The sequence below is a fragment of the Marmota flaviventris genome, chromosome 2 (assembly GCF_047511675.1).
Source record: "Marmota flaviventris isolate mMarFla1 chromosome 2, mMarFla1.hap1, whole genome shotgun sequence".
NCBI classification, from domain to species: domain Eukaryota; kingdom Metazoa; phylum Chordata; class Mammalia; order Rodentia; family Sciuridae; genus Marmota; species Marmota flaviventris.
The window spans coordinates 72,344,205-72,370,568 of NC_092499.1; the positions used below are offsets into that span (position 1 = coordinate 72,344,205).

At 32.9% G+C, this 26,364-nt stretch overlaps 1 protein-coding gene across 3 annotated transcripts in view; it reads right to left on the reverse strand.

The window, feature by feature from the left end:
• Nucleotides 1-1,044: 1,044 nt before the first annotated feature.
• Ppm1a (protein phosphatase, Mg2+/Mn2+ dependent 1A) overlaps nt 1,045-26,364 on the reverse strand; it is a 42,974-nt gene continuing 17,654 nt past the window's right edge. Inside the window, exons 2-6 of one of the 3 annotated variants that reach the window (XM_027929511.2) lie at nt 11,481-12,334; nt 8,742-8,859; nt 4,379-4,487; nt 2,921-2,978; nt 1,045-1,942 (exon numbers count right to left, since the gene is read on the reverse strand). In XM_027929511.2, the coding sequence (XP_027785312.1) occupies nt 1,913-1,942; nt 2,921-2,978; nt 4,379-4,487; nt 8,742-8,859; nt 11,481-12,314 (1,149 nt within the window). In that variant the 5' untranslated portion in view covers nt 12,315-12,334 and the 3' untranslated portion in view covers nt 1,045-1,912. Of the gene's footprint in view, nt 1,943-2,725; nt 2,844-2,920; nt 2,979-4,378; nt 4,488-8,741; nt 8,860-11,480; nt 12,335-26,364 lie in introns of those variants that run through there. The other 2 variants (XM_071607996.1, XM_027929510.3) reach the window with 2 other exon arrangements.

A 26,364-nucleotide genomic window follows, 5' to 3' on the forward strand; every position in this document is an offset into this window, starting at 1 on the left:
TTAAGCATTTATTGTAAGTTAAGTAAGGAATTGGTTCTGTAATTCCACTTTTCTGAATTTCTAAATATAAATAGTACTTCAGTTTTTCTTCATTCATGCTGGATTAAGAGATAAATTAAATACAATTAAATTACATTTAATCACCTCACAAATAAGAGGGATATTGAAAAGAGTTTGCTGGTATGTAACTACTTAAATCTGAGACATTTTACATTACTTTTCCTACAGGGTTCCCTAACTTTACATTAGTTTTAAGGCTATATATACAAATATGTATATTTCCAAGTTAGGGAAAACAAACAAAACAAAATGTATTATACTAGCTTTATACACAAAATTCTGATTTTGTATTTAATGCTGTATTTTAATCTTACATTTTAGTAGTTTTCTAGTGGGGAATCTGCTTTACTAACTGATTCATTTACATGATAATAAATACAATATTCAACCTAGAAAGACAAAAATACAAAAGGGCACAGAACAGTAGTCTTTTTAATGTGACAGATTGTAAAACTTACTTTCACATGCTTAATCAGAAAAATTTAAGCCTAAATTAAATTAGGTATGTTTATATCTACAATTCCTTAAGCTTTGAAATTTATTTTTAAAGGCCAACAGCTAAATATTATCAACATGCTATATTTCAAATCACAAATACATCTTAACCACTTGGATTCTAAAGACATGGGCCAATTAAAAGTCACAGGCAAACACACACAAACACACACATACCTACCATAGAGTGTTAGATTGTCAAACTTTGACAATTATTTAATTAAACAGTAGGCAAAATCAAGCTGATGTACATCTTAATGAAAAGTAAGCAGCCTGAAAGAAACTTATTTTGAAAAACAAATTAAGGAACAAGAGAGACTTAAATCTTTTAAGTTTTTCTAATGGAAGGAAAACAATTTCATCGGTGACTGAAACAGTATTGTCAAATTAAAAGAGACTAACATCTTTCCCTTTGAGAACATCTCATTTACAATGGTATGGTGTTTTAAAAGGCCGGGGTAAAAGAGGAATTACACATACATGATTAAATTTCTTGTTTGTTAAATCAAGCTTTATTGATAAAATGGAATTCAGAATATCTTACTAGGAACAGCAGCAGGCCCAGCCAATCATGATAGCAAAAATGTGGCAGTCTCCTACTATATGTAGGAAGCTGCTGCTTATCAATTAGTAATTAAATGTAAGGACTTGTAAAAGAGGTGCAAAGAATCAAGGCATTTTAGCCCCAAGATTGATATTCTTATGAATATACTGTATTACTTGCAATACTCATAGCGGGGGAGAGAACATCCTGAAACACAGTTAAATAAAGAGAGTGGCTTTATCAACAATGCCAATCCCTTGCCAAGAAGATTAAGATAGTTTTCCATCACTCCTGGGATATTCAGCTTTTTAAGATTTTGAAATTCTTCTCCATAATCATGTGCATGTTTGAGCACCTAGCTGACATGGCTGCTGCTCTCCCTGTCCCAACCCCAAATCCAATATAACATGACTTGAAAGGGCTATATATCTGTTGCATCACACAACAAGCCAAACATTTCTTGTATCTTCGATAGTGATTTTAAAGCAGTTCATAATTAAATATGAGCATTTTGTACAAGGACAATTACACTTTACAAAAAAAAATCATACAACAAAAATTGCTGGAGTCTGATTTACAACATGAATTATGGTTTGAAATCACGTTTACATAAGTCTCAAATTTACAAAAAAAAAAAGAAAAGAAAATCAGTTCTGGGCTAGCTGTTGTACTGCTGAAGTTCTCTGGTGTAATCACTCTCACCCATGTCATATCCCCTTCCTTAAGTTGAGGCTGGATGCTAAAAGGTTCAACAAAGTTGAGTTGTACTCTCCTTTGGAAGTGAAGGTAAACTCCACGGCTAGATGAGCAGTTTTACCACATGTCATCAGTTGATGCTGAGTCCTTTATAAAAGGAAACAAAACAAGGTACTAAATAAAAGCTTAAAGATGCCAAAGTTTTTACTACATCTGGAAGTGCAAGAAAGATAAGGTTTTGTAAAGCTGTCTTTTAGAACATCATTTTAAAAGTATGTAAGTGTGTATATGAAATATGAATATTTATTTTGTTCCAAGAATTAATCTTTCATTTTATTTCAGAAAAATATTTGGAATGATTTTACTGTGAGGTTGACCAAATGTGTACTAAATCAATACAACTATATAAAAAAGGACTCTTTTCTTTGATAAGATCCAATCTTTTTTTAACACTGCTTTTATAAACTTTTATTACATTATAAGAGATTAAGACTTCAAATAATATGAGGTTTTAGCAAGCTTCATAATGTAATACATAAACTATTTCAGAGCTGTGTCCAAATGATTTCAAGTTATCATATTCCTATAAACATCATATTATAACAGAATTGCAAATAAAAACTTAATTGGAGAATATGGCATTCTAATGTTTGTTTATAGAAACAGAATTCTCTAATATTTAAATGAAGAACATACTTCAGAATTTCAGACAAAAGTATTTCCATACATAAAAACTATTTAGTAGAACATTCTGAAGTTCTGTCATAGCTATAACTCAGATGAGTTCAAGATTCTGAGTAGAAATATTATCCCAATTATAAATTAAAATTTGGTGGAGGCAAACCTTCTGAAGTTGACTGTAGAGGTTTTGAAAAGAAACCAGAAAAAAAAAAAAAAAAATCAAAGGAACTTCTTTTTTGAGAGGTGGCCACTCACCAAGATTATGTCCTCAATCACTAGTACTGTGGTGCAGGCAGAGATCAGAGCAAGCAGAGTTCAGAGCAATCAATCAGGGGTGTGTGTAAGAGAATGGGTGCAGTGAACAGCTCTGCAAAAACAGGTAGGAAGGATATGCATTTAGAGTGGAGGGGAAGGAAAAGCAGAGGGAGCTAAAATGCTACTTACAGCGTCATCATTTTTGTAAGGATTCAGTCTATTGTAAACAGCTTCAATTACATTCCGCCTAAATTTGAAAAAAATGCAGAAAATTAATTCTTCAGAAAGTACAACAAATGCTTAAAAACTCATAGTCAGGTGTTCATTAAAATTTCAATGGTAATTGTACATGTATAAATCACTTAGTTTCATTTCTATTGTCAATAAGCCAGCCTCACTTTAGGATATTTGTGTACCAATGTTAAATTTGAGGTGAATTTACTTAAAAAAAAAAAAAAATGCAGCATCCCACCAACCCACTTAATAGAAGACTGAGAATCATGGCTTAAGGCAATAAAAATCCTCCCCAAATTAACAACAGGCTATATGGTCAACTTCCATTTGAATTAGAGGCTGAGTCACCAATGGCAATGCCAATCTTAAGGCATAAAATAAGTTATAAAGTAGAAGTAACTTCAATGTTATGATAAAAATAATTCACATAAACTTTATGTTTAAATTATGCTTTTCTTAATGTCCCTTTAAAAACAAATTCTATTAAAACCCAAAATGTCAAATTTGACATTTCCATGACAAATCTAGGAATTTGCTTTTGAATAATATTTTCATTAAAAAATCTATAATATCCCTTATAAATTACAGTCTCCTTATTTCCAAAACTGGTTTGAAATAATTTTATAGACAATTGTACAAAGTCATATGAAATATGTTTCCAAAAAATAAAAGCTACAAACAGGAACTTTTACAATGATTATTTAGTGAAATGATTGGCTACATTTGCAAAATACAGTGACAAATGAAGGAAATCAGTCAATAGTATATCTTTGTGGGTCAATTATTTGGACAATTGAGGTAAAAATGCTTTAAGCATTTCTTTATAAAACTGCTTGAATTCTCCAATTTAAGTACAGAAATAAGCTTAATATTTACCACAGATCAGTCCATTCTATGAATTAAAGTGGAAAAAGGCAAAAAATGCAACCTCTCATGTTCCCTGATATTCAAACCAACAAACAAGCAATAAATAACTAAAAACAACTGCGAAAATGAAAGATACATGATTCAGATGGTGGAAGAGAAATCTTTGGGGTGTTAAGTTTGTCTAGGGATTGACAAAATAAAATTACATTACTACTAATAATAACAGATTTTAGTAGTGCCATGTAATTGAGTCACAAATATTTTTCACCTATATTATCTATTCTCTATGAGAAAAATCAATGTCACATATCTTCCACTAAAGACAATATTCAGCATAATAAATTACAAATAATAGTATTCTGGTATCTATTTCTAAACAAGCATCAAATATCCTTTACACTAAAATATGGACTCCACAGGTTAAATATTTTGAAAACATAGGTAAATACATTACTTTAAAAATTAGCAAATATACACTGGATCAAAGAACACATAACATTTTCATATACTGACAGAAAGCCTAACACTGTGAAGAATGTAACTTACTTGCTTGCCAATTCACCCCCTGGTGGGAGGCTGGGGATGTTCTCACTTGCTAATGTGCGCATCACATGGACTAAGTCGGGGACGCCTTCTCCCTGCTTCTTTATGATTTCTGGGAATCAGAAGTACTTTTTTTGTAAGTGTTATCCAAATTTAATTAATAAAAAAGACTGAAACAAAAATAACTTAAGGTTCTAAAGATGGCATTTACCATATCTGAGATATTCTAAACTGGTATATCATTAAAAAAAAAAAAAAAAAATCAAACTGACTTTGAAAATTATGACAAAGGGATGCACAACAAGATAAAAGTGACTTAACTTCAAAGAATGTAAACAATCAGATAAAAACGTAAAAATAAAAAAATATTTCATGTTAAATTAATGTGTTACATAATCAGGGACATGTGTGTACAAATGAAGATATCCTTTCTTAGGATGCCAACTAGATACTTCTGAGGAGGATCAACTCCTCTCTTTAGACTGGATACATATTTTCCTGAACTTTGTCCTGTAAAATACATTACATGAATTTAAAAATAAATAAATAAACAAAAATTCAAGAATTCAAGATTTGAAAAATTTAATCTTTAAGTATGGGAAATTTATTGATCACATACTAATCCAAATCATTTGTACATCATATATTTATATTTGCAAAATGATACTGAAGTAGCATGCACATTAGGTTATATACTTGAACATCACTCTCGGCTCAATTTTTCTTTAAAATATCTTTGACCAATGTATAGATACATAATACCATTTCCTTCATTGATTACTTGAATGGAAAAGGTCTAAATTTCATGACAAATTTTTTTTAAAAAGAAATATAATAAATGGCACTACTGCATGTAAAATAATTTCAAAACATCATTCAATGGGTATAGCAGTGTTATGCAGATGCATTGTTTTTTTAACCACAGAATATCAAAAACTATGAACAAAGAAGAACCTTATAAAGAACTCTAAAACTAAGTATAGAAGTATTCACTTGGAGTTTTAGTACACTTATTTAGTCTACATGCAAAGTCAAGCCAAAGCTTTTTGTAGGTTATATGTTAAAGTTTTGTTCAGTTTTTGTTTTTTCAATGTTTATAGCAAAACAATATTTTCTTTGTCTTTACTAGGCAAGAAATTATCATTTTAATTCTTCATTTGTAAATACCTTAGAAAATAACAATGCATATAAAGATCTTTCATCCTTTGATCAGGCCTCAAAATATTAATTCATCATAAAGGCACATATTAAAAGACAGACATTGCTACCCATAAAATTTCTTTAAATGGCTCAAATTTTCCTTTTAGAATAAAGATCAAAATTTACCATCTATTATTTTTGCCTTTTTTTTTAAACCAGTCTTAAGTCTGAACAAAAAGCAAGGATCTCAGATTTGGTTTGCCAAGTTCCTTTATTGTGTAATCTTTAACATCTAATATTATTTATTCTACATGATTCTATTGCTGGAAATCTGCTATACAAAAATAAAGGGATTTGAAGTTTACCTAAGCTACACAATTTCACAATCTAAAACTATAATACACTTAACATACAGTCTCTACTAAGCCAATACAATTATGTAGATAGATAACTAGATACAAAGAAATGAACACTGATGATAAATTCAACCATTGATGGTTTCAGGTCTTAAAAAACATTACTTTGAATCGTCTATATTTGATGTATCTTATATTTTTGTTAAAATGTAAGTTAGGAAGTTTTAACTATGAAGAAAAATTACAGGAAAACAAATTCTTTTTTTTTTTTTTTTTAATAATGAAAGGCTTTAAAAACAGTTAATATCTCCTATTCCTGCATGGGATAATCCATTGAAACTACCTGAACATTAATACTACACTAGCCTTGTTTCTTTCTGTTTTTAAAAAAGAAAAAGAAATGAATTTTAAGAAATATTCCTTTAATTGTTCTTGGACTATACATTTTAATTAGAACTGTAAAAAAAAACTGAGTGCTTTTTATAGAGAATATATATGTATAGAATTATCCATGTTTCATATACATATGTACAAACACATTCTTCTTTCCACCCCCTTCCATCAAGTTTGAAGGATTCCATTAGTTATATTCAAATTAGCAATTTTAAATCTCAGATAGTCAGTAGCAAAGTTTTTAAAAATATAGACACATTAAGTATAATTTTAAATTGGCTTAGAAAGACCACAAATTTAATAGTAGTTTGATTAAATAATGTGCTGAATCCTTTCACACCCCATTCAAGTATTTAGAAGGACATAAATAATAGAAGAAAGAAGAATCTAAAAAGCTTTGTCCTTTACTATGTTGTGGACATTAATGCCAAAAATGTTGAAAGCAAATAAAATCAGATTTAGTAGGGCACAATGATTTAGTCAAGGCATATATTTAAGGAAAGAGAGGGGGGAAAAAAAGGTATGTTGTGCCTATTTTGAAAACTGAATGTAGTATTTCTTCACTTAAGACACACAACATCTTTCACAATGCAAACAGTTACATTCTGTCTTTAAATAGCAGCAGTTTTTAAATTAATGTAATATTTATTCTCTAGCTGCAGTCTCATCAAATCTACCTAAGAATATCATATTTATGACACATAATCTCCAATTAAATAGTACAAGTTTTAACACTTCAACATGTCAAAATATTGAGTATTAATGTAAACTGTCCAGTTGGCAACTCTTGCTCGATAATAGTTAATAAAAAACTTAATATTCTAACAAAATTATATCAAGTGAATACTTCATAATTAATCAAAAATTTACTTTAGAGAGTACATACTGAAAAGCAGCATTTCTAAGATTTGATCTCTTTCATGGTAAAAATAGTAAAGTACTTATTTCTTTAAATTAATAAAAAGCCTGTATTCCCAAGTTACTTTAAAGTGCTAAAACATTAAAAACCAACTTATCCCTATACATACTATAGTTTCATATTTTCCCACTAATCAGCAGTTTAAGCCGATGACTTCATAGCATTCTAAATACTTATTTTACTGTGTTATCTATAAATAACTTATATTGAAATTATTAATTTAAAACATAAAAATTCCAAAACTCTTGGTAATAGTGAGGAAAAACTGCACTGAATAGTTTGTCCAATGAATGAAACACTAAATAGTATAAACACAGACATTATCACTATCAAGTAGAGGAAGGCAATAAAAACAAAATAGTAGTTCTAGACAGTACTAAAAATCAAAATTAAGAATATCATATATCACGACTCTAATATCAGCCTGATTATGACTGATATCAAACAGAAAAAAGTAAACAAATTAAGGAGCATACTTATTTTAATAATATAGGCACTGTGGGATATAACAGTGTGGTAGGTCAATGTTTGCATGCCATTAGAAGTCTTTAACATGCAAATTAGTGACATCAGGAGCCCAAAATGCACTTTTTACAATAAATCATATCAAGCTTTTCTGCTTATAGAAACTGCATTATCTATATGCTTATTATATGTATGCAGTAAATTAAATTCTCTGAGGAGACAATGTTTACACTAAGTAGTAGCTGCATCCAAGATTAAATTTTTAAAAAAAAATTTTTTTGGTAGTTGTAGATGGACAGAATGCCTTTATTTTATTTTTATGTGTTGCTAAGGATCGAACCCAGTGCCTCACACATGCTAAGCAAACACTCTGCCACTAAGCTACAACCTCAGTCCCCGCAAGATTAAATTTTTCAAATATTTAAAGGCATTGTACTTGAGAGGTACAAATACTTTTCTATTTGTTTCAAGATAATTTGCAGAATTATAAAAAATATATTCCTGGAATTCCTAACTTATTCTGTATTTTATTCAGTGGTTACATTTCTGCTAGGTAGAGAAATATGTCTTCTATTCTAGTCTACCTTATTTAGGTGAGACAGTTTATGGCTTAGACAAGAAGCCATGAAACAGATGAAAACAAAAATTTAAAAGCTCTGGCATATGAACACTGTTAATTACCAGGTTGTGACCTTCAAGTTATAAAACAAAACAAAAACAAAAATTTCTAGGGATTTTAAATTAGCATACACAACTATTCACAGAAAGATGTATATAACAAACCACAAATCAGAATTTCCTGGCATTAAATTACTATGCCAGTGAAATTTTTCAAGAATTTTAGAGCCCACAACATTTTAGCCTTTTGAAACAAAAGAATCCTGAACAGAATGTATAGACTAGCTGCTATTTCTAAAATGTGAAGGACAACTGCATACATACTTCTAAAATCTACTACAGAATGCCCTTTCTCATTTTTGCACACTAAAAACTAAATGTTAAAGGCATATAAAGTTCTAAAAGCTAAAATGTTAAAGTTTGTGTTGAAGGTTTTTCTTTAATAAAGCTACTTATTTTTTGTTAAATGATCCACCTTCTACTCTGCATTCCAGGTACTTGTCCAACTCTGCCTCCTTCTTCACTGCTTCTGGTGATACTTTGGGTGCATTTGGAAAACAGATCAAAATCACACTCATGTTGTCTCGACTTCCCTAGGAAGAAAAATTTGAGAAATATTTTGATTTCCTTTTTCCTTTCAAAGCCTTGAGAATCTTTACAGCTATGCCAATTACAGTTAAACTTATTCTAGTGAAAATGTTATTTTTAAGAAAAAAAATATGTATATTGGGGAAGGCAGTTGCCCTCATATAGCACATTAAATGTACAGTATAATCAACCCGCCAAAAACCAGAAAAGAAACATAAACAAAAAACAGAAAATTCTATAAAGCAAAATTACTTCTAAATATTTACTAGTGACTTAGTTAACTTGAAGTGATACCTACACATACATTCAGAAACATCCACGTTTACTCCATACATCATGGCAGAAAATGCTAGTGGTATTCTTTACAATTAGGATTTGGCCTATACTTAATATGTATATTTGACAAATTTACATGTAAAATAATTACAAGTTTTGGGGCTAACACATTTGCTTCCTAAGTAGAAATATGGAATTAGAAGTAAAACTATATATATAAAGTTTATACAGCAGTTTTCAACCCTACTTAAAAAACTGACAGGGGCTGGGGTTGTGGCTCAGTGGTAGAGCTCTTGCCTAGTATGTGTGAGACACAGGGTTCGATTCTCAGCATCATATATAAATAAATAAAGATCCATTGAAAACTAAAATATATTTTTAAAAAAACTGACAATTTAGGAAGTACATTTATTTTTAAAGGTATCTAAGTATTCAAACTGCTGTAATTAAAACACTTGATGTTGCCTTCCCTACATCCTCCTTCCTATTAGTTCTTGGAATTAAAAGTATTTAATTCAGCTAGATGGAAAAGTGGACCTTAAAGCATTAACCCACAAACAATACAAACAAACTAATATTAGAAAGACAATCTTAGAGGAAAACTACAAATAATTCAACCAGGGATTGAATTCAGGGGCACTCAACCACTGAGCTACATCCCCAGCCCTATTTTGCATTTTATTTAGAGACAGGGTCAGACTAAGTTGCTTAGTGCCTCACTAAATTGCTGAGGCTGGCTTTGAACTTGGAATCCTCCTGCCTCACCCTCCTGACCTGTTGGGATTACAGGCATGCGCCACCATGCTGTGGCTCAAATAATTTTTTAAAGTAGAGAAGAATACAAAAGAAATAAAGTAGAATCTGAGTCATAATTTACTAATTATCTAACAATTCTCAAAAAGTTTTAAATTTAGCTAATAAGCACTTAATTTTCAAAGAGAATGCTACTTTCATGAACACTAAGTGACAACACATGCACCTTAAATCATTGTTGAGTCCCACAATTGAGAAAGTGACAGCATGCACTATGAAGTTTATACTCTATTGCCTTCTGTGTTGGATATTATATAAACCTGATTTCTAAGTGCAATCAGATTTTAGGATTTTAAGTTGAGTGTCATGACTGTGTGCATATAAAGCTACAAAGAATTTTTTGTTGACTTTTTATTTCTGCATGTTAAAAGAAAATCAAACATATACCCTCGGAGAGTTTTATAAAAATCAATATTTGTTTCAAAAAATATATCAAAGAATGAATTAATGATCATTACCAACAAAATAGAAAAAAAGTGTGGTACAAAGAACACTTAACCTAAGTCAAGGACCTAGATTTCTAGTTTTAATACTGTTACTAAATTATATAATCCTGTAGAGGTCGGTTATAACTTCTCTAGGAAAGGAATCAACATTAACTGGGTATATATTATATGCTAGATTAGGTAATTATGTGTGCATGTGTGTTTATTAAAGTTCCCAACGGTCCTATGAATTAGATACTATTATCTACATTTTATAGCTGAGAGAGATTGAACAATTTGTTTAAGACTGAAGAGTACAAAAATAATGCAGGTAAGCCCTGATTCTAGTTCTCTTTGACTTTCAGTCTGCAGAACTTTCTCTGGTTAAGCTTCCTCAACTTTAAAATAAAGGGACTAAGCTAGCTTGTCTACGCATATCACATTCAATCCTCCCAACAACCCACGAAACAGGGTAATAGCTGTCTTTACAATTAAAAAAACAAAACAAAACTGATTTTCCAGAGAGTTTAAATAGCTTACCTGAAGACATACATGATCCTATAAGTTTTTCTGACTTTATGTGCAAGGCCATATCTATTACCACACCAAATAACCCTAAAGTCCTTGTTGATGATTCAGATTCATTAAACAATAGATGCAAAGTACTTCCATAAATGTACTGAGGTATCACATGGTAAAAATACTAAATATTCTAAAAAGCTTTTCATTTATAGATACTGAGGCCTAACCTTCCCACTCTTGCTCTTTTAAAACACATAATTCAAAATAATCTTTCTACTTTTGATAATCATCTACATTTTTAAAAAGCTTAAGTAATCATGGTTAAAGACTAAATATTTAGATTATAACTCTTGCATATATGGTAATTGGTTAATCTATTTCTAAATAAAAATAGATTATTTCTTTTTATTTAGAAATAGATTAACCAATTACCTATGTTGTCACTCCTATATTTTCATAATTGGTAGATTACCTTGCAATTGTGCCACAAACTTATTTTTAAGAACTACAGGCTCTAAGATGATTAAATGAGAGTAGTAATTAATATGACATAAAATCATTTCATGTTTTAAAAAATAAAGTCAAGCTACCTTATACAAACAGGTGTCGACTACTTCATTGCAAACTTTCTCAAGATCATCAGTGACTTCAAGTCTGGATCTTACAAAATCACAGAGCTCTTCATTTCCCATAACATCCCAGATACCATCACATGCAAGAATAATGAACTGATCATCTTCTTCAGATCTTTCAATATCATGAACTTCAGGCTCTGGTGAGACAAGCTGCTCTGTAGGACCTTTTCCATGGACACATTTGTAATCAAAATCCCCAAGGGCCCTTGATACAGCCAGAGAACCATTCACACGCTGAATCATTACAGAGCCACCTGCATTCTGAATTCGTTCTTTTTCCAGCGGATTACTTGGTTTATGATCTTGTGTGAAGAAGTGAACTTTCCTGTTCCTACAAAGTAAACCTCTTGAGTCTCCACAGTTAATGAAATAAGTATGTTGGGGAGAAATTAAGACACCCACAGCTGTTGACCCACTTCTATCTGCACCATGTTTCTTCTCTGACATAACTCTCATGTGTTCATCAATTTCCAGAAAACCTGTTCTGATTCCATTCTTTACATTTTCCACAGAAGGTGCTCCTGCAGACCCTTTAAAATCCTGGTTATTGGTGATGTGATCTAACAAATGCTCACAGCAGTATTTGGCAACCTGAGAACCAGCATGCCCATCATACACAGCAAAGAATGACCATGTTTCAAGTCCACTTGGCAAACCGATCACAGCCGTATGTGCATCCTCCATTTCAACTCGCCAACCTTGCATGCTGCTTAGCCCATATCGCAACCCATTACCCTGCCCCTGGGCATTATGCTTTTCCATCTTTGGCTTGTCTAAAAATGCTCCCATTATGTCTTGATCCTCTAGGTCTGCAAAGGAAGAGAAACAGGAAAGTCAGTAACTGCCTTATAAGTAAAATACATGTCCAACAATCTTTTTTTTTTTTAAGGGTGAAGCAGGGAGGGAAAAAAAAGGTAAAAGAGAAAGAAAGCTTTAAGAATTTACAACTCTTGTTGTAAACGCCTGGTGTAGTGGAAAGCTGACTCTAAGGGACAACCACTTGAGGTAGAAAGGAGACCTGGCAGTAGCCATCAATTTATATGAATCAGGTCCAGCATTTATAAGGACACATTGAACATTTGGAATCTTAAAACTAAGTTGTATGTAGGTCAATTAAGGAAAACTAAATGAATTTATAGTGCATACAAAGGCCTACTAACTCAAACATCTTAATTGAACATTCAGGAATTTCCAAAGATTAATTCCAAACTATCTAGTTTTATTCCCATTATTTATAAGCCCTCTGAAAAAGCAAAAAATGATCTACTCACAGTGCTTCAAAATTTTCATGTTCCTTGCATTAAGCCTTTGCACATGCCATACCCTTTAACTAGAATCTCTTACCTCTCTACTTACAGAAAAAAAACCCATACCCATTCTTTAGAATTTAGTTCAAATTCTACCTCTTTTGTGATATTTTTCAATCTTTCAGAAAGCCAATGAATTACTACCATAAATGGTCCAGCCTCAATTTTCAAGTTGCAAGCAATCATGCATACAAACGACAAAGCTTATTATATATAGCAAAATTAGATTAATTTCATTCTATTATTCTCATGGTAATATGTATCGTTATTATGCTCTATGACCATTAGGTATAAGTTACAAAGGAGATCAAAAGGTCCAGTGACAACCTTGCTGAGAAGCTTAAAAACTTGGCTAAACCTTTCCCAATATTCATGAATTAACCCCCTGGTATGGAATAGGCCTACACAAGAGAGACAGTTGGTCAGAAATTTAGGTTGACCTTACTTCAGTAATAGCTTAGAAATGTAGAAATTTGGGATACAAGTGATCAAATGAGCCACAATTAAACTAAAGGCAATCTGAAAGGAGGATAGAATAATGAAGAGAGAATGAAGATAAAGAAGAAACAGGGGAAAAGTACCTAAAAGTCAATCAGTATGTGGCTCTGTGACTAGGGGATGGATGGTGATAGTAATGCTAAACTCAGAGAGAAAGAAGAAAATCCTTCAAGGAAGGAAATAAAAACATTTAGTTTTCCAGCTACCTTTCCCCTTCCTTTTTCCTCCAGTTTATCTACTCCTTTGCCTCCTATTAAGACTCCACTAATGGAAGGTAAATAATGAAAACTAGCTATCATGTACCCTTTATGAGTGGTATTTATGAGATTACTTTTCTGACCAAGGTAATATACATTAATGCAAGGGTGAATATTTTAATTGTAGAAAGGATAATTTAATAATGCCACCTTATTAGCAGACAATGTTTAATAAGAATTCTAAATCACTATGGTGTTTATAAACATTACCTTATTTAATTCTCAACAATTTTCTAAGGCAAGTACTTATGTTAACTCCAACTTATAGATGATATCATTCAACTAAAAAATAAGTATAATGGAATAAGAACTCTCATTCAAATCTGTCTAACTATAAGGTAACATTACTAAGTCAATAGGTCTCAACTCATGGTTGTGCAACAGTGTTATCTGTGGACATTTTGAGAAATAAGAGATTTCCAAGTCAGAATGCCAAACTTGTAACCTAGGTATCTGTATATTTGCAAAACTTCACATGTGACTCTGAGGCACAGCAAGATTGCAGATCACTGGGGGAAAAAAAATCAGATGTAAGGCCTAAGGTACAGAAGATAAGGGAAAAGAGACAAAGGCCAAAGAGAAAATCAGTCACCCTACATTACAAGACACTATTACAGGTTAGAAATGACAATAAGAAATTTGACAGAAGACTCTATCATCTTAAGAAGAAGGGAAAAAAAAAAAAAAGATACGCGTGAAATGCATTGATTTAAACATGTTTAACAGACAAATCAATGAGAAAGAGCAGAAACAACAAATATTCTTCTCCAAATTCCAAAACAGCATAAAGTACAAAAGAACACAAGTTATGAAAAATGGGTTTAAGTTTTGGCTCCACTATAATATATGTTATGAAGAAATACGTGTATGTATTTTATCTATCTATCTATCTATCTATCTATCTATCTATCTATCTATCATTACTGGGAATTGAACCCAGGACCTTCTCAAGTGCTCTACCACTGAGCTACATTCCCAAGCCCCTTTTAAAAGTTTTTGAGACAGGTTCTCCCTAAATTGCCCAGGCTAGCCTCGAACTTGTCATCTTTCTGCTTTAGCCTCAGGAGTACTTGGGGCATGTAGTTACAGGCATGTGCCACTGCATCTGGCTTGGCTCTACTACTTCATAACAGTATAACCATAATAATTATATGACAATTTAACTTTTCTGAAACTCTTTCTCCATTTGTGTAATAAGAAGGTACTAATCTTACAGGGTTATTATGAGGATTAAAAATGAAATATTATATATACTTCCTACAGTGTCTAGCATATTATAAACACTAATATAGATGCTATTGTTATTTAATTATTATACTGTTTTTCCCCCCTGCCAGGGGAGGAATCAAGTCATAATAACCTTTATTCCTGGACACTAACTTGGACTACCTTTAAATCAAAAACTTCTGAATGATAAACCTTTTGTCTTTTTATTTATTTATTTATTTGTTTGTTTATTTATTTATTTTGCAGTGCTGGAGATCAAGCCCAAGGAGGGCATTATGTATGCTAGGCAAGAGCTCTACCACTGAACTATATCTCTAGCCCCTGAATGATATCCGATATACTTTAAAATAGACTTTAAATACTTCATTAGCAAATAGAGGAAAGCAAATTTAATACAAGATGCCATTTATGATCCATTTGGCAACATCAAATGTTGGTAAGAGAGGCTGAGTTGTGGCTCAGTGGTAGAACACTACCTCACACCTGTGAGGCACTGGGTTTGATCCTCAGCACCACATAAAAATAAATAAAACAAAGGTTTTGTGTTCATCTACAACTAAAAAAGTACATATTTAAAAAAAAAAAGTTGGTAAGAATGTTTGGAAACAGGAACTTCCCTATACTAATGGTAGAAAATAGTGAAGTTGAAGATGCACATAAGCAACAACAATTCCACTTCTAATTATATATATCAACACCAATTTAGTGGTTGTGCGTGACCTACATTTTAAAAAGATGGAATAGAGTGTATCCTGGATGACAAAGGTAAGTAAATACTATTCTTAAAGTTTTGGTTCCAGAAGTACATTTTGTTTACCAAGCTGAGGTCTATATACTTCTTATTGTGGGTACAGTCAAAAAGTTTAAAATACACTGTTTTAACGAAATCCTCCCATCTGCCTAAGGTGATGTATACAATGATCTTTTTAGAGAACTATAATAGCAAATGTTCATTAGAAGGTAGAACAAACAAATAAGGGAATATTATTAGCAAAACAAATCGAGTTTTGCTAAATTTTCTAAATTTGAGATATTTCTCAAAAATAACAAAAGGAAATACACTGAATTATTCAGCAAAACAATTTTAAATAAATACATTTAAGCAAATATACATATTTGGTTAAAGTGTGAAAAGTGGTTGCAAGCTTCATGACAGCAGGGTCTGTGTGGTTTATTGTGTGCCCCCAGCACTTAGAATGGAGCCTAAAAAACAACAGAAGCTCATTTTTTTGAATCACTAGCTTTTCTCTAGGGAAAAAAAAGAGAATGGCTTCAGGAAAAGGTCCCAAAGGGGGGTTCAACTGTGTATGTAACTGGTGTTTCCTGGGTTTTTAATGACATCCTTTAGTAACACAATCTCTGCTTCACATTTTAGTCTTTGCTTCATCTAAGGTAAATTGAATTCCTCCAAAAGTTAATTTTACTAAGAAGTCAAAAGTATTCAAGGAGCAATCAAGGAACAATAGGGAAAAAAAAAAGTAATAGTAGTAAAAAGCACCCAGGATTCCCTTAAACTTATTCACCTCTAGGTGAGGCAAGATTGGGAGCCTGGATTACTCCCTCATTCTTACTATATCCTGCATCCTCACCACTGAACTCTAGATAATGGTACTAGCTTAGTAATAACATCTAACATGGGGGAAATACTACTATTTAAACACTAAAGTTTAAGTTTTATGTATATACTAACTTTACTCTTCATACAATCTGAAAGAAACTAAGCTACAGGTCTGTTAAGTCATCAACTGAAGGTCACGGTAAGTTGTTTCTGAGGGATATGGACATTAGGCCCCAGGTAGGGAACTTCCGTTACTGTTTTCCTGCCAGCCCTCCTGCCTCACCCTAAATTAATCCTGCCACCAAAACTCCTCCCATGACCTGGCCCTGCCCACCCATAGGAACTAACTCCTCCCATGACCTGGCTCTGCTAAAACCCTATAAAACCCAGCCCCCTCAGGTGGCCTACCACCATTATCCCTGCCACACCAGATGTGCCCCTCGGGTGCTGAATAAAGCATCATGATCATGAGGTCTGTCTCCATATTCTTTTTCTTTTTGTATTCTCTTTCATGTGCTTTCAGTTTCATTTGTCCCAATTCCCTTAGCTGGGCTTAGGGTGGGAGGGTGGTATTAAGACACTTGATGCCTACTAACCTAGCATCTCTCAAACTTTCTCAACTATACAATGGGTTATTAATACTTAACTCTGGGTGTTGCTGCAAGGTTTAAGTCAGGCAATGGCTGCAAATTAGCCAGAGGGCCTGGCAGAAATGAGGCACTCAGCAAATAGAAACCATGTAATTATTACACAGCTACATCTGGATTCTGATAGAGACCCTACTCTCCATTTTATAAACAAGTCCAGTAGGTATTTTCCAGGCATTCCTAAAAATATACCAAGATAAATAATTCTCTTTAGATAAAATAGGCAATTCAGAAATCTTACCCTTGGATTCTAAGTAATTTGTAAAGTTCTGCAAAGCAGCCCACTATAAGATACATAAATACAGCACCTAGTTATGTAAATATAACACCAGAAGTATTTACTTATTATAAATACTATGTTTACATAGTCCTCTTGTGTAAGTGAACTAAAGATTATCTTATTTAGTCAAGTTATTAAATTGGTATATATGTACAAATAGTAAGGTCTTACGAGATTCAATTTGCTCATGAAAGTTTAAATTAGTGTGAGAGAAATTTTAATTCTCCCCTAAAAATCTTTTTAAACATATATATATATATATATATATATATATATATATATATATATATATATATATATATTTTTTTTTTTTTTTTCATTGTAAATGGACACAATACTTTTATTTTATTTGTTTATTTTTATGTGGTGCCAGGGATTGAACCTAGTGCCTCATGCATAGAAGGCAAGTGCTCTACCACTGAGCCACAACCCTGGTAAGTCTACTTTTGAGTACATGCTGGGTCTCATCACAAGTATTTTTAGTTGATCTGAACTTTCAAAACAAAGTATTTGATAATCATAAGTTCATCTTAGATATTATCAGAAAATTTGGTGAACAATGTCTTTAAAAACCAAATTAATCCCTAAACTGAAAAAGCTAAGGCTGGCCAGGAAGTCATTTATTAAAAGTTCAGCCATTGCCTTTTATTAAGCAAAGCTGATCTAATAATCATAGAAAGTCCTGAATCTGGTTACTTGGTTTAATTCACTCAGAATTATACTGAATAATAATTTTTAAAAGCTCAATTTTACTACTTAGCTCCCTAAACAACATATTAGTTCCCCAATAACAGTGTTATTCAATTTGAGGACTGTTTTTGAAGAAACTGAATAAACTCTAGAAAGGCTTGTAATCCCAACTATTCAGGAGGCCAAGGCAGAAAGATCCCAAATTTGAGGTCAAACTGGGCAATTTAGCAAGACTCTGCTTTGTTTTGTTTAAAGGCTGGGGCTGTATGTAACTCATTGGTAGAGCACTCCTGGGTTCAATCCCCAGTACTGTAAAACAAAACAAAAAATAAAAATCCCTCTACAAAGTATTTTTCAGTTTACCTATGGGAATACTACAGTCTAATTTAAAAAAAAAAAAAATCCCCCTAGTCCGCACAATAGAGGACAAAACACATGTGGAGAAAATTAAATTCTTTTAGTAACTGATACTTCAAGACATACTTAAAGTAAGGCTCAAACATGCTAAATACTAAAATAGTAAAAGATCACTGCTAAATAAACTAAATAACAAAATATCATTGCTAAACAAGCATTTCAGCAAAGGTGGACGCTGCTAACTCGAAGACTCTGATGAGAAATAAGACAGATTTGGGAGGAATATCTACAGTAGACCTTCCTGAGCTAAAAAACCTAAAGACTGAAAGGAAATCAAGAGGGAATTATCAATCAATCAAGAGGGAATTATCAATCCTTGTTCTCAAGGATGAAGACAAATGGTCAGCTGGCCTACAAAATGTTCTTATTTACTTACTTATATTCTGGTTCTGGGGATTGAACCTAGGGGTGCTCTACCACTGAGCTACACATACCCAGCCCCTGCCCACCCACTTTCTCAACATTTTGAGGCAGGGTCTCACTAAGTTGCTGAGGCTGGCCTCAAACTTAGGCTCTTCCTGCCTCAGTCTCCCAAGAAGTTGGAATTATAGGTATGCATTACTGCACTCGACTTAGAATGCACATTTATTAAATAATAAAATACTAAGGAATAAGGCACAATTGGGGCTCAGTGAAGAAACACTACTGCTTGCAGCCCCATCTCTGTAGAGGATAATTTAGGTTATGCACAGTAGTGTTGAACTTCCCAAGTCTTATGGCATAAAAATTAATACATTTACTTTGCAATCCAAGGCAGCCATCTTACAGTTATTTAAGCACATCATAAAATTACAACACATTTGAGGAAAAAAAAAAAGAAATGATATATCTGGCCCTATTTTACAAAAAGGAGGTATAGAATGATCTGCCCAAGGTTACCAAGCAGGTTTAGCAGTAAGGATTACAATAGGATGTAGAATCCTGGACTTGCACTACATTCTCCTCCTCAAGCAATGCAGTATATGTCCAAATGAAGTAATTGAAATCTTTAAATTTTTTTTTTTTAATAAACATAAAAGGTAGGGAAGATTGTCACATAACAAAGCTGAAACTTCTTTCAGTATCATCTTTCCCTGCTTCTAAGTCTATATAATTTCTTCTCTAAATCTCTAACCTTCTAAAAGACATTTAAAAAAAAGGAAGGAGGGAAGGAAAAGAAGAAATCTAAACTTTTTTTTTGTCTGAGACTTAAAAAAAAAGCAGTGAATTATAATTACTGTTAAGGCCAATTCAGGTATTTAGACTGAACAAAATAGAAAACAAGCAGAGAAAAATAAAAGGATATAAATACATATTTTTTAACTCAGAAGTTTAAAAGAGGCAGACCTAGTATTTATTAGCTCCAAACTAGAAACCCATATCAATACATGACATTTAATGAATAAAACAACTGCAGGCTGTCGATTTTTTTTTAAAAAGGCACTCTGAAAATAGGTTCATGGAAATGAAAAACAATTACTGAACTAAAAATTCCAATAGACAATGAATAGCGGATTGGATATCACAGAAAGAACAAAAAAATAAATGAGTAAATCTTTTCAAGGGAATTCTTTTAGAACTCATCCTATCCTCTTATATTTCTATTCTTATATAGGACTCTGTTCCCATCAATGATAAATACCACTGCTACAGCTTTGGAGTCAATGCTTCAAAGGAAATCTCAGAGTTCTTACGTATTCTTCAGAAATCCTACAATTATTATCTTCGTTTTCTCATTTCTAACAACTGGCTTTTAAATTCAAGTCTCATCCCATTAAAAATTAGTCTTCATATGACTCACTCCCCTCTAGTTACCTAATTCTTTCTTCCTTTTACAGTTAAACTTCTTGGAAAAAAGTGTTGAATACCCAAAATGTCATCTGCCCATTTGATCGGATCAAGTCCCTCTCCAAGTCAATGCTTAGACTCCATCTCTGTTCATAGCAGCATTCAACACAAAAATCCCTCTTCAAACACTCTTCCTACTGGCTTTTCAAGATGGTACATACTCCAGACTTTTCTCCTACCCCTAACTTTTCTTTCCATCCTTGTGTCCTTTGCAAATTCATCCTCGGTTATCCAAGCCATTGTATACTGACATTCCTCAAGTCTTACACTAGGCCCTTTTTTCTACGCTGCTTCCTCCTTAAGCATTCTTTCACATCTCTGGCTTTTACCAGTAAATGGCACCATCAGTCAGTAAGGGGAACAGAAACCAAGGACATCTTTGACAGCTCTCTCTACTTCATTTCCCATCAGTCCTTGGGTTAAATTTCCTAAATATTCTCAAGTATGTCCACTTTTTCTGGTCACACTTTAGTCTCCAAGCTATCATCATTCTCAGCTTTCATGTTTTGTCTCTTCCACATACATGCGGGTGTCATTCCAATTCATTCTCCAAACTATGTATAAGCCTAAGTAAACCTTTCAAAATACAAGTTTTGCCATATAACTTCTGTACTAAAAGCTTTTAAATGGTTTTCCCACTTCTTGGGGAGAGAAAGAACTGCTCATTTTAACTAACGTGAAGGCCCTGAATGATCAGGCCCCTTACCTTCCTTCTTTAGCCTCATCTTAGTTCAAACTGACCTCCCTCACATTTTCAACTCTGATCATGACTTTCTTACAGTACCTAGTACTCATCATGCTTCTTTCCTGAAAATACTTAAAAGAGCATTATTTTTTTTTCACCAAAAAACCTATCTCATCAACTTTTAGCCTAGTTAATTTCGACTCATTCTTTGTGACACAAGCACAAGTTCGTCAGGAAAGCCTCCTTTCAATTCCCTAGGTCAATTCTCCTAGGACAGAGCATACTGTAGACTATAGACCATCAGTAAATATTTGTTTTAATAAATAAAACTCAAAAACCACCTCAGAAGTAAATAATAAAAATTCTGTAACAAGAAGAGAAAAATACACATACCCCGCCAAAAGACTTTCTGAAGGAGAAAATACAGACTATACTCAAAGAAATTTAAAAAAGGATTTTCAGCTGGGGATTGTAGCACACTCCTGTTATCCCAGCCGCTCTCTCAGGAGACTGAGGCAGGAGGATCGCCAAGTTCAAAGCCAGTCTCAGCAACTTAATGAGGCATTTAGCTATTTGGTGAAACCCTGTCTCTTAAAAACAATACAGAAAAAGAGCTAGGGAAATGGCTCAATAGTTAAATGCCCTTGGGTTCAATCCCAGGTACAAAAAAAAAAAGTATTTTCCAACTTAAAAAGCTAACTGGCTTAATTGCTAAAAGTCCATTTCTAGTTGATCACAACGACAGAAATTCAAGGAAACAAACAAAATATCATAATGTAAAATTCCTGAGACAAACATAAGAAAATCATCAAAGGAAAGTGTCTCACATTGGTATTAGCCATCTCAACTGCAAAATGGAATGCTAAGGCAATAGAGAATAGAATACTAAGAGTAATAATAATAAGTTCATGAAGGTACACAATCACTCAGACTATTACTTAAGTGTATATGGGGGTGCATTTTAAGGGATACAAAGCATACATTCGTATCCTTTTTATTAAAAAAACAACAACAATAATCCAGCCAAGCAAGCATCTACTGTTTTAAAACCAAGTTTTTAATCACTATATGAATTTGTTGATATTAGCAGAAAAATTAGAAGTAACCTGAATTCTTAATAATAATAAAATAATACACTTAGAAAAATTAAACCATAAAGAATTAAAGAATCACCCAATTATCTAATTTAATACTAGGGATCCACTCCATTTGTATCTTTAAAATGCAAAAAATCAAGCTGGGTATAATCCCAGAAGCTTGGGAGGCTAAGACGAGAGGATCATGAGTTCAAAGACAGCCTCAGCAACTTAGAGAATCTCTAAGCAACTCAGGAAGACCCTGTCCCTAAATTAAAAAAAAAAAAAAAAAAAAAAATTATATATATATATATATATATATATATATATATATATATATATAAATAAATAAAAATAAATGGCTGGAGATGTAGCTTAGTGGTTTAGTGCCTCTGGGGTCAATCCCTAACACCAGAAAAGGGGGTGGGGGGAGCAAGAAATCACCAGGAAAGCACATATGAAACAGCAGAAAACCAGAAATACCTTGATATAATAAGATTAAAGTTCAAAGATAGTTCTATCCAATTGTGACATCGGGGGCCTGAGATGTAGCTCAGTGGTAGAGCACTTGCCTAGCATGGGCAAAGCCCTGGGTTTGATCCCCAGCACTGCAAATATAACAACAACAACAACAAAAAAACAATGTGTGACACTGAACAACTCCTTTAGCTTAATATCCTTCATTGATAAATTAAGCAACCTTGTTTACTTACCAATTACTTTCTTCTAAGAAATGTATAAGAAATGAAAGTGTAAAGTTCTAGGAATACCTAGGTAAACTTCATTACTAAATTTCTTTCTTTTCTTTCGTTATAGATGGACACAATACCTTTATTTTATTTACTTTTCTTTAGATGGTGATGAGGATTGAACCCAGAATCTCACACATGCTAGGCAAGTGTTCTACCACTGGGCTACAACCCCAACCCAGTGCACTAATTTTTTAGTCTAAAAGGATGCTGATGAATTCCCATTAAAATTTTACTCTAGGTACCAATAAGATGATTATGAGAAACAAGATTTACTTTACTACAGCAGAAAGACTGATTTGTAAGAAATAAAGAGAGAAAAAAGAAGCTATGAACTAGGACTGCAAGTTAGTAGCCTGAATTTTTCACATATGTTGTTAGCCCCTCTCCCCCCAGAACAACATAGAACAACATACATTCTCCGGAGTCCCCACCACTCCTTCACTACATCTATCCCATTTCATCCACTTTTCCACCATGGGATCCGAGTCTGCATGATTAAAAGGGCTGGAGAAGTAGCTTAGTGGTTAAGTGCCTCTGGGGCTTACATTCTGAGACTTTTCATCCTATGAGAATTTTCATCCTATTTTTGACTAATATTGCTGCCTTATCCAAAGTGGCAAAATGAAATGATACCTGTAGCAGGCTGAATAATGGCTCCCAAAGATATCAGGTCTTAATCTGGTACATGTTTCCTAATTTGGAAAAAAAGTCTTTCCAGATGTGATTAAGAATCTTGAGGTGGGGAGATAATCCTGGATTATCCAGAGACCTATGAATGCAATCTTATGTCCTTAGAAGAGAGGCAAAGATTTGACACACATGCAAGTGATCTGAAGACAGAATTTTGAAGATGCTGGCCTTGAAGGCTGGAGTATGTAATTATAACACAAGGAATGCTAGCCAGATCTGGTGGTGCATGCCTATAATATAATCCCAGTGACTCGGGAGGCTGAGACAGGAGGATCCTGAGGTTCAAAGCCAGCCTCAGCAATGGTGAGGCTCTAAAGCAACTCACTGAGACTCTGTTCTCTAAATAAAATACAAAAATAGGCCTGGGGATGTGGCTCAGTGGTTGAATGTCCCTGAGTTCAATCTCTGGTACACCTCCCCCACCCCCCAAAAAAGACAAGGAATGCTGACACCCAAAAAGTGGAAAAAGCAAGGAATAGATTCTCCCCTAAAGCTTCTAGAATAAGCACATTCCTGTTGACATTCTGACTCTGGCCCAATGAAACCGATTTTTGGACTTGTGGTCTCCAAAACTGTAAGAGAATACTGCAAATGGTATCGGTTTAAGCCACAAAATCTGTGGTAATTTGTAGTATAGCAAACATGGCAACTAACAATACCCAATAGTCAAGTCCTCCTTCTGGGAAAGAAAATCTCACAAGTGAAGATGAAGTCTGTAGTAAATTCAATTAAGTAGCAAGAGAAAAATTGACAGTTTCTTCCTATGACAAGCTAATAGGATTAGTTCGCTATTACTTCTCTCAAAAAAACCTGAGAATTGTAACTAAAATGATACTTCTATATAAATCAGCCTATCAGTTTAAATTCAAAGGAGGAACATATGAATGGATTCCAGGTATTCTGAGGAGTCAAGAAGTATCTAGTCATGCTATTTTTGGGTAAGGGAGAAAAAACTACCATCATTTAAACCAAAAACAGAAACAAAATTTATGGAACCCAAACAGACAGGTTCTGAATAAAACTATTAACTTTTAAAAGAGTACTCAGAACACTTCCATCTGAAAGATCCAGCCTACAAGAAAACTAAATAACAATTAACAGATAAGAAAATAAAAGAAAATCTGGAGATGAAAAATAAGACTGTAAAAAGTATTAATAGAGTTAAGAAAAGAAATTTAAGAGATTTTTAAAAAATCATTGTAATATTTCAAATGGCATGAGAAGAAATAGTGAGGAATGAAGATCTGAAAGCAAACAATCTGAAAAGGGAAAAAACAGAAATGAGAAATCATCCAGTATGCAAATAAGCAAAAAGAAACAAAAGTGGGTAGATTGGAGGAGAGAAAAAAATGAAGCTCCAACAGCCTAATTAGTATATCATAAAAAGAAAATGAAACAATTCAAAAGGAATTAAATTCCTAAGAAATTAATTTGAAAGATATAAATTTGATGACTTAAAGGAGTCATCAAGAAACAAAATGAGGGCTGGGGTTGTGGCTCAGTTATAGAGCACTTGCCTGGCATGTGTGAGGGTACTGGGTTTGATTCTCATCACCACATATATTGTAAATAAATAAAGATTCATCAACAACTTAAAAAAAAAAAAAGACCAACATCAAACCATAAATTGGTTATTAAAAAAAAAGATAGGGCGTGGAGGCGCATTCTTGTAATCCAGGCAGCTCCGAGGTCTGAGTCAGGAGAATCAAAGCCAGCCTCAGCAACAGCGAAGCACTAAGTAATTCAGTGAGACCCTGTTTCTAAATAAAACACAAAATAGGGCTAGGGATGTAGCTCAGTGGTTGAGTGCCCCTGAGTTCAATCCCAGATACTCCTCCCACCAAAAAAAAAAAAATAATTTTCATAAGAAAATAATTCAAACAAACTAAATATGCCAAAAAATAATAAAAATAGAAACAAATCAGGCTGACCCTAGACATCTTCATAACAGACAGGCAAAATGAGGTAATGCCTTTAAATGATGGTATAATACAACAATTCCACTCCCAGCAAAATAATTTATAATGTGAAGGCAACAGAAAGACATCATAAAATATTACAGCACTGTTATTATTCATGGGGGATTTCTTTAAAAACAACCCAACAACTACAAGAACCATGTAAAGATAGATTTAAGCAACTGAGGGTAAAGCAAACAAAAAACTCCAGGAAAAAAAAAGAAAGTGAAATGATACGGATTATCTGATGTTAATATAATAACAGACACTGGTAACAATAATGAAAGAAGAAAATCTCAAACTCTGGAAATTGCTTTAAAAGCATGCTAAGCTACTTTCCATTGAGTTTATTTCTACAATTATAGGATATTTAGAAACAATGTGAGAAAAAAAAGTCCTATCATATTCTATGAGGTATAACCAAACCTTATTCAGGAAAACTCAAACTATCTGGGGGTGGTAGAATAGCAGTATATTAAACATTCAATTCATAACACAAAACAATGAAAATAGTATACTAAACATTCAACTCAACCACCATAAACATACACAAAATAAGAAAAGCTAAAAGAATATATTATGAAATATTAAGGTAAACCTTAAGTTATATAAGAGGAAAAATGAATAAAACAGGTAACCCACTATTTAATTTAACAGAGAAAAATAATTATTTAAAATTAGAGACCAAATAGGTTATACACACCTAACAGAAAATTATTTGAAAATTTAAAAAAAAAAAGCCTACACTGTACAATTCTATTAATAAAATAGAGAATATGGAGGTGTTGAAACAGTTCTTGGAAACAGATTATATTTGCCCCCCAAGAAGTACTGAATAAAGACTAGCAACTTTGGCAAAGAACTATCCCCTCAAAACACTTCACACTTCATGAAATATGAAAAACTTAAAAAAAGGTTAAGAACGTTTCAGGTTAAAAGACATATGACAACAAAATGTAATATGTAATGG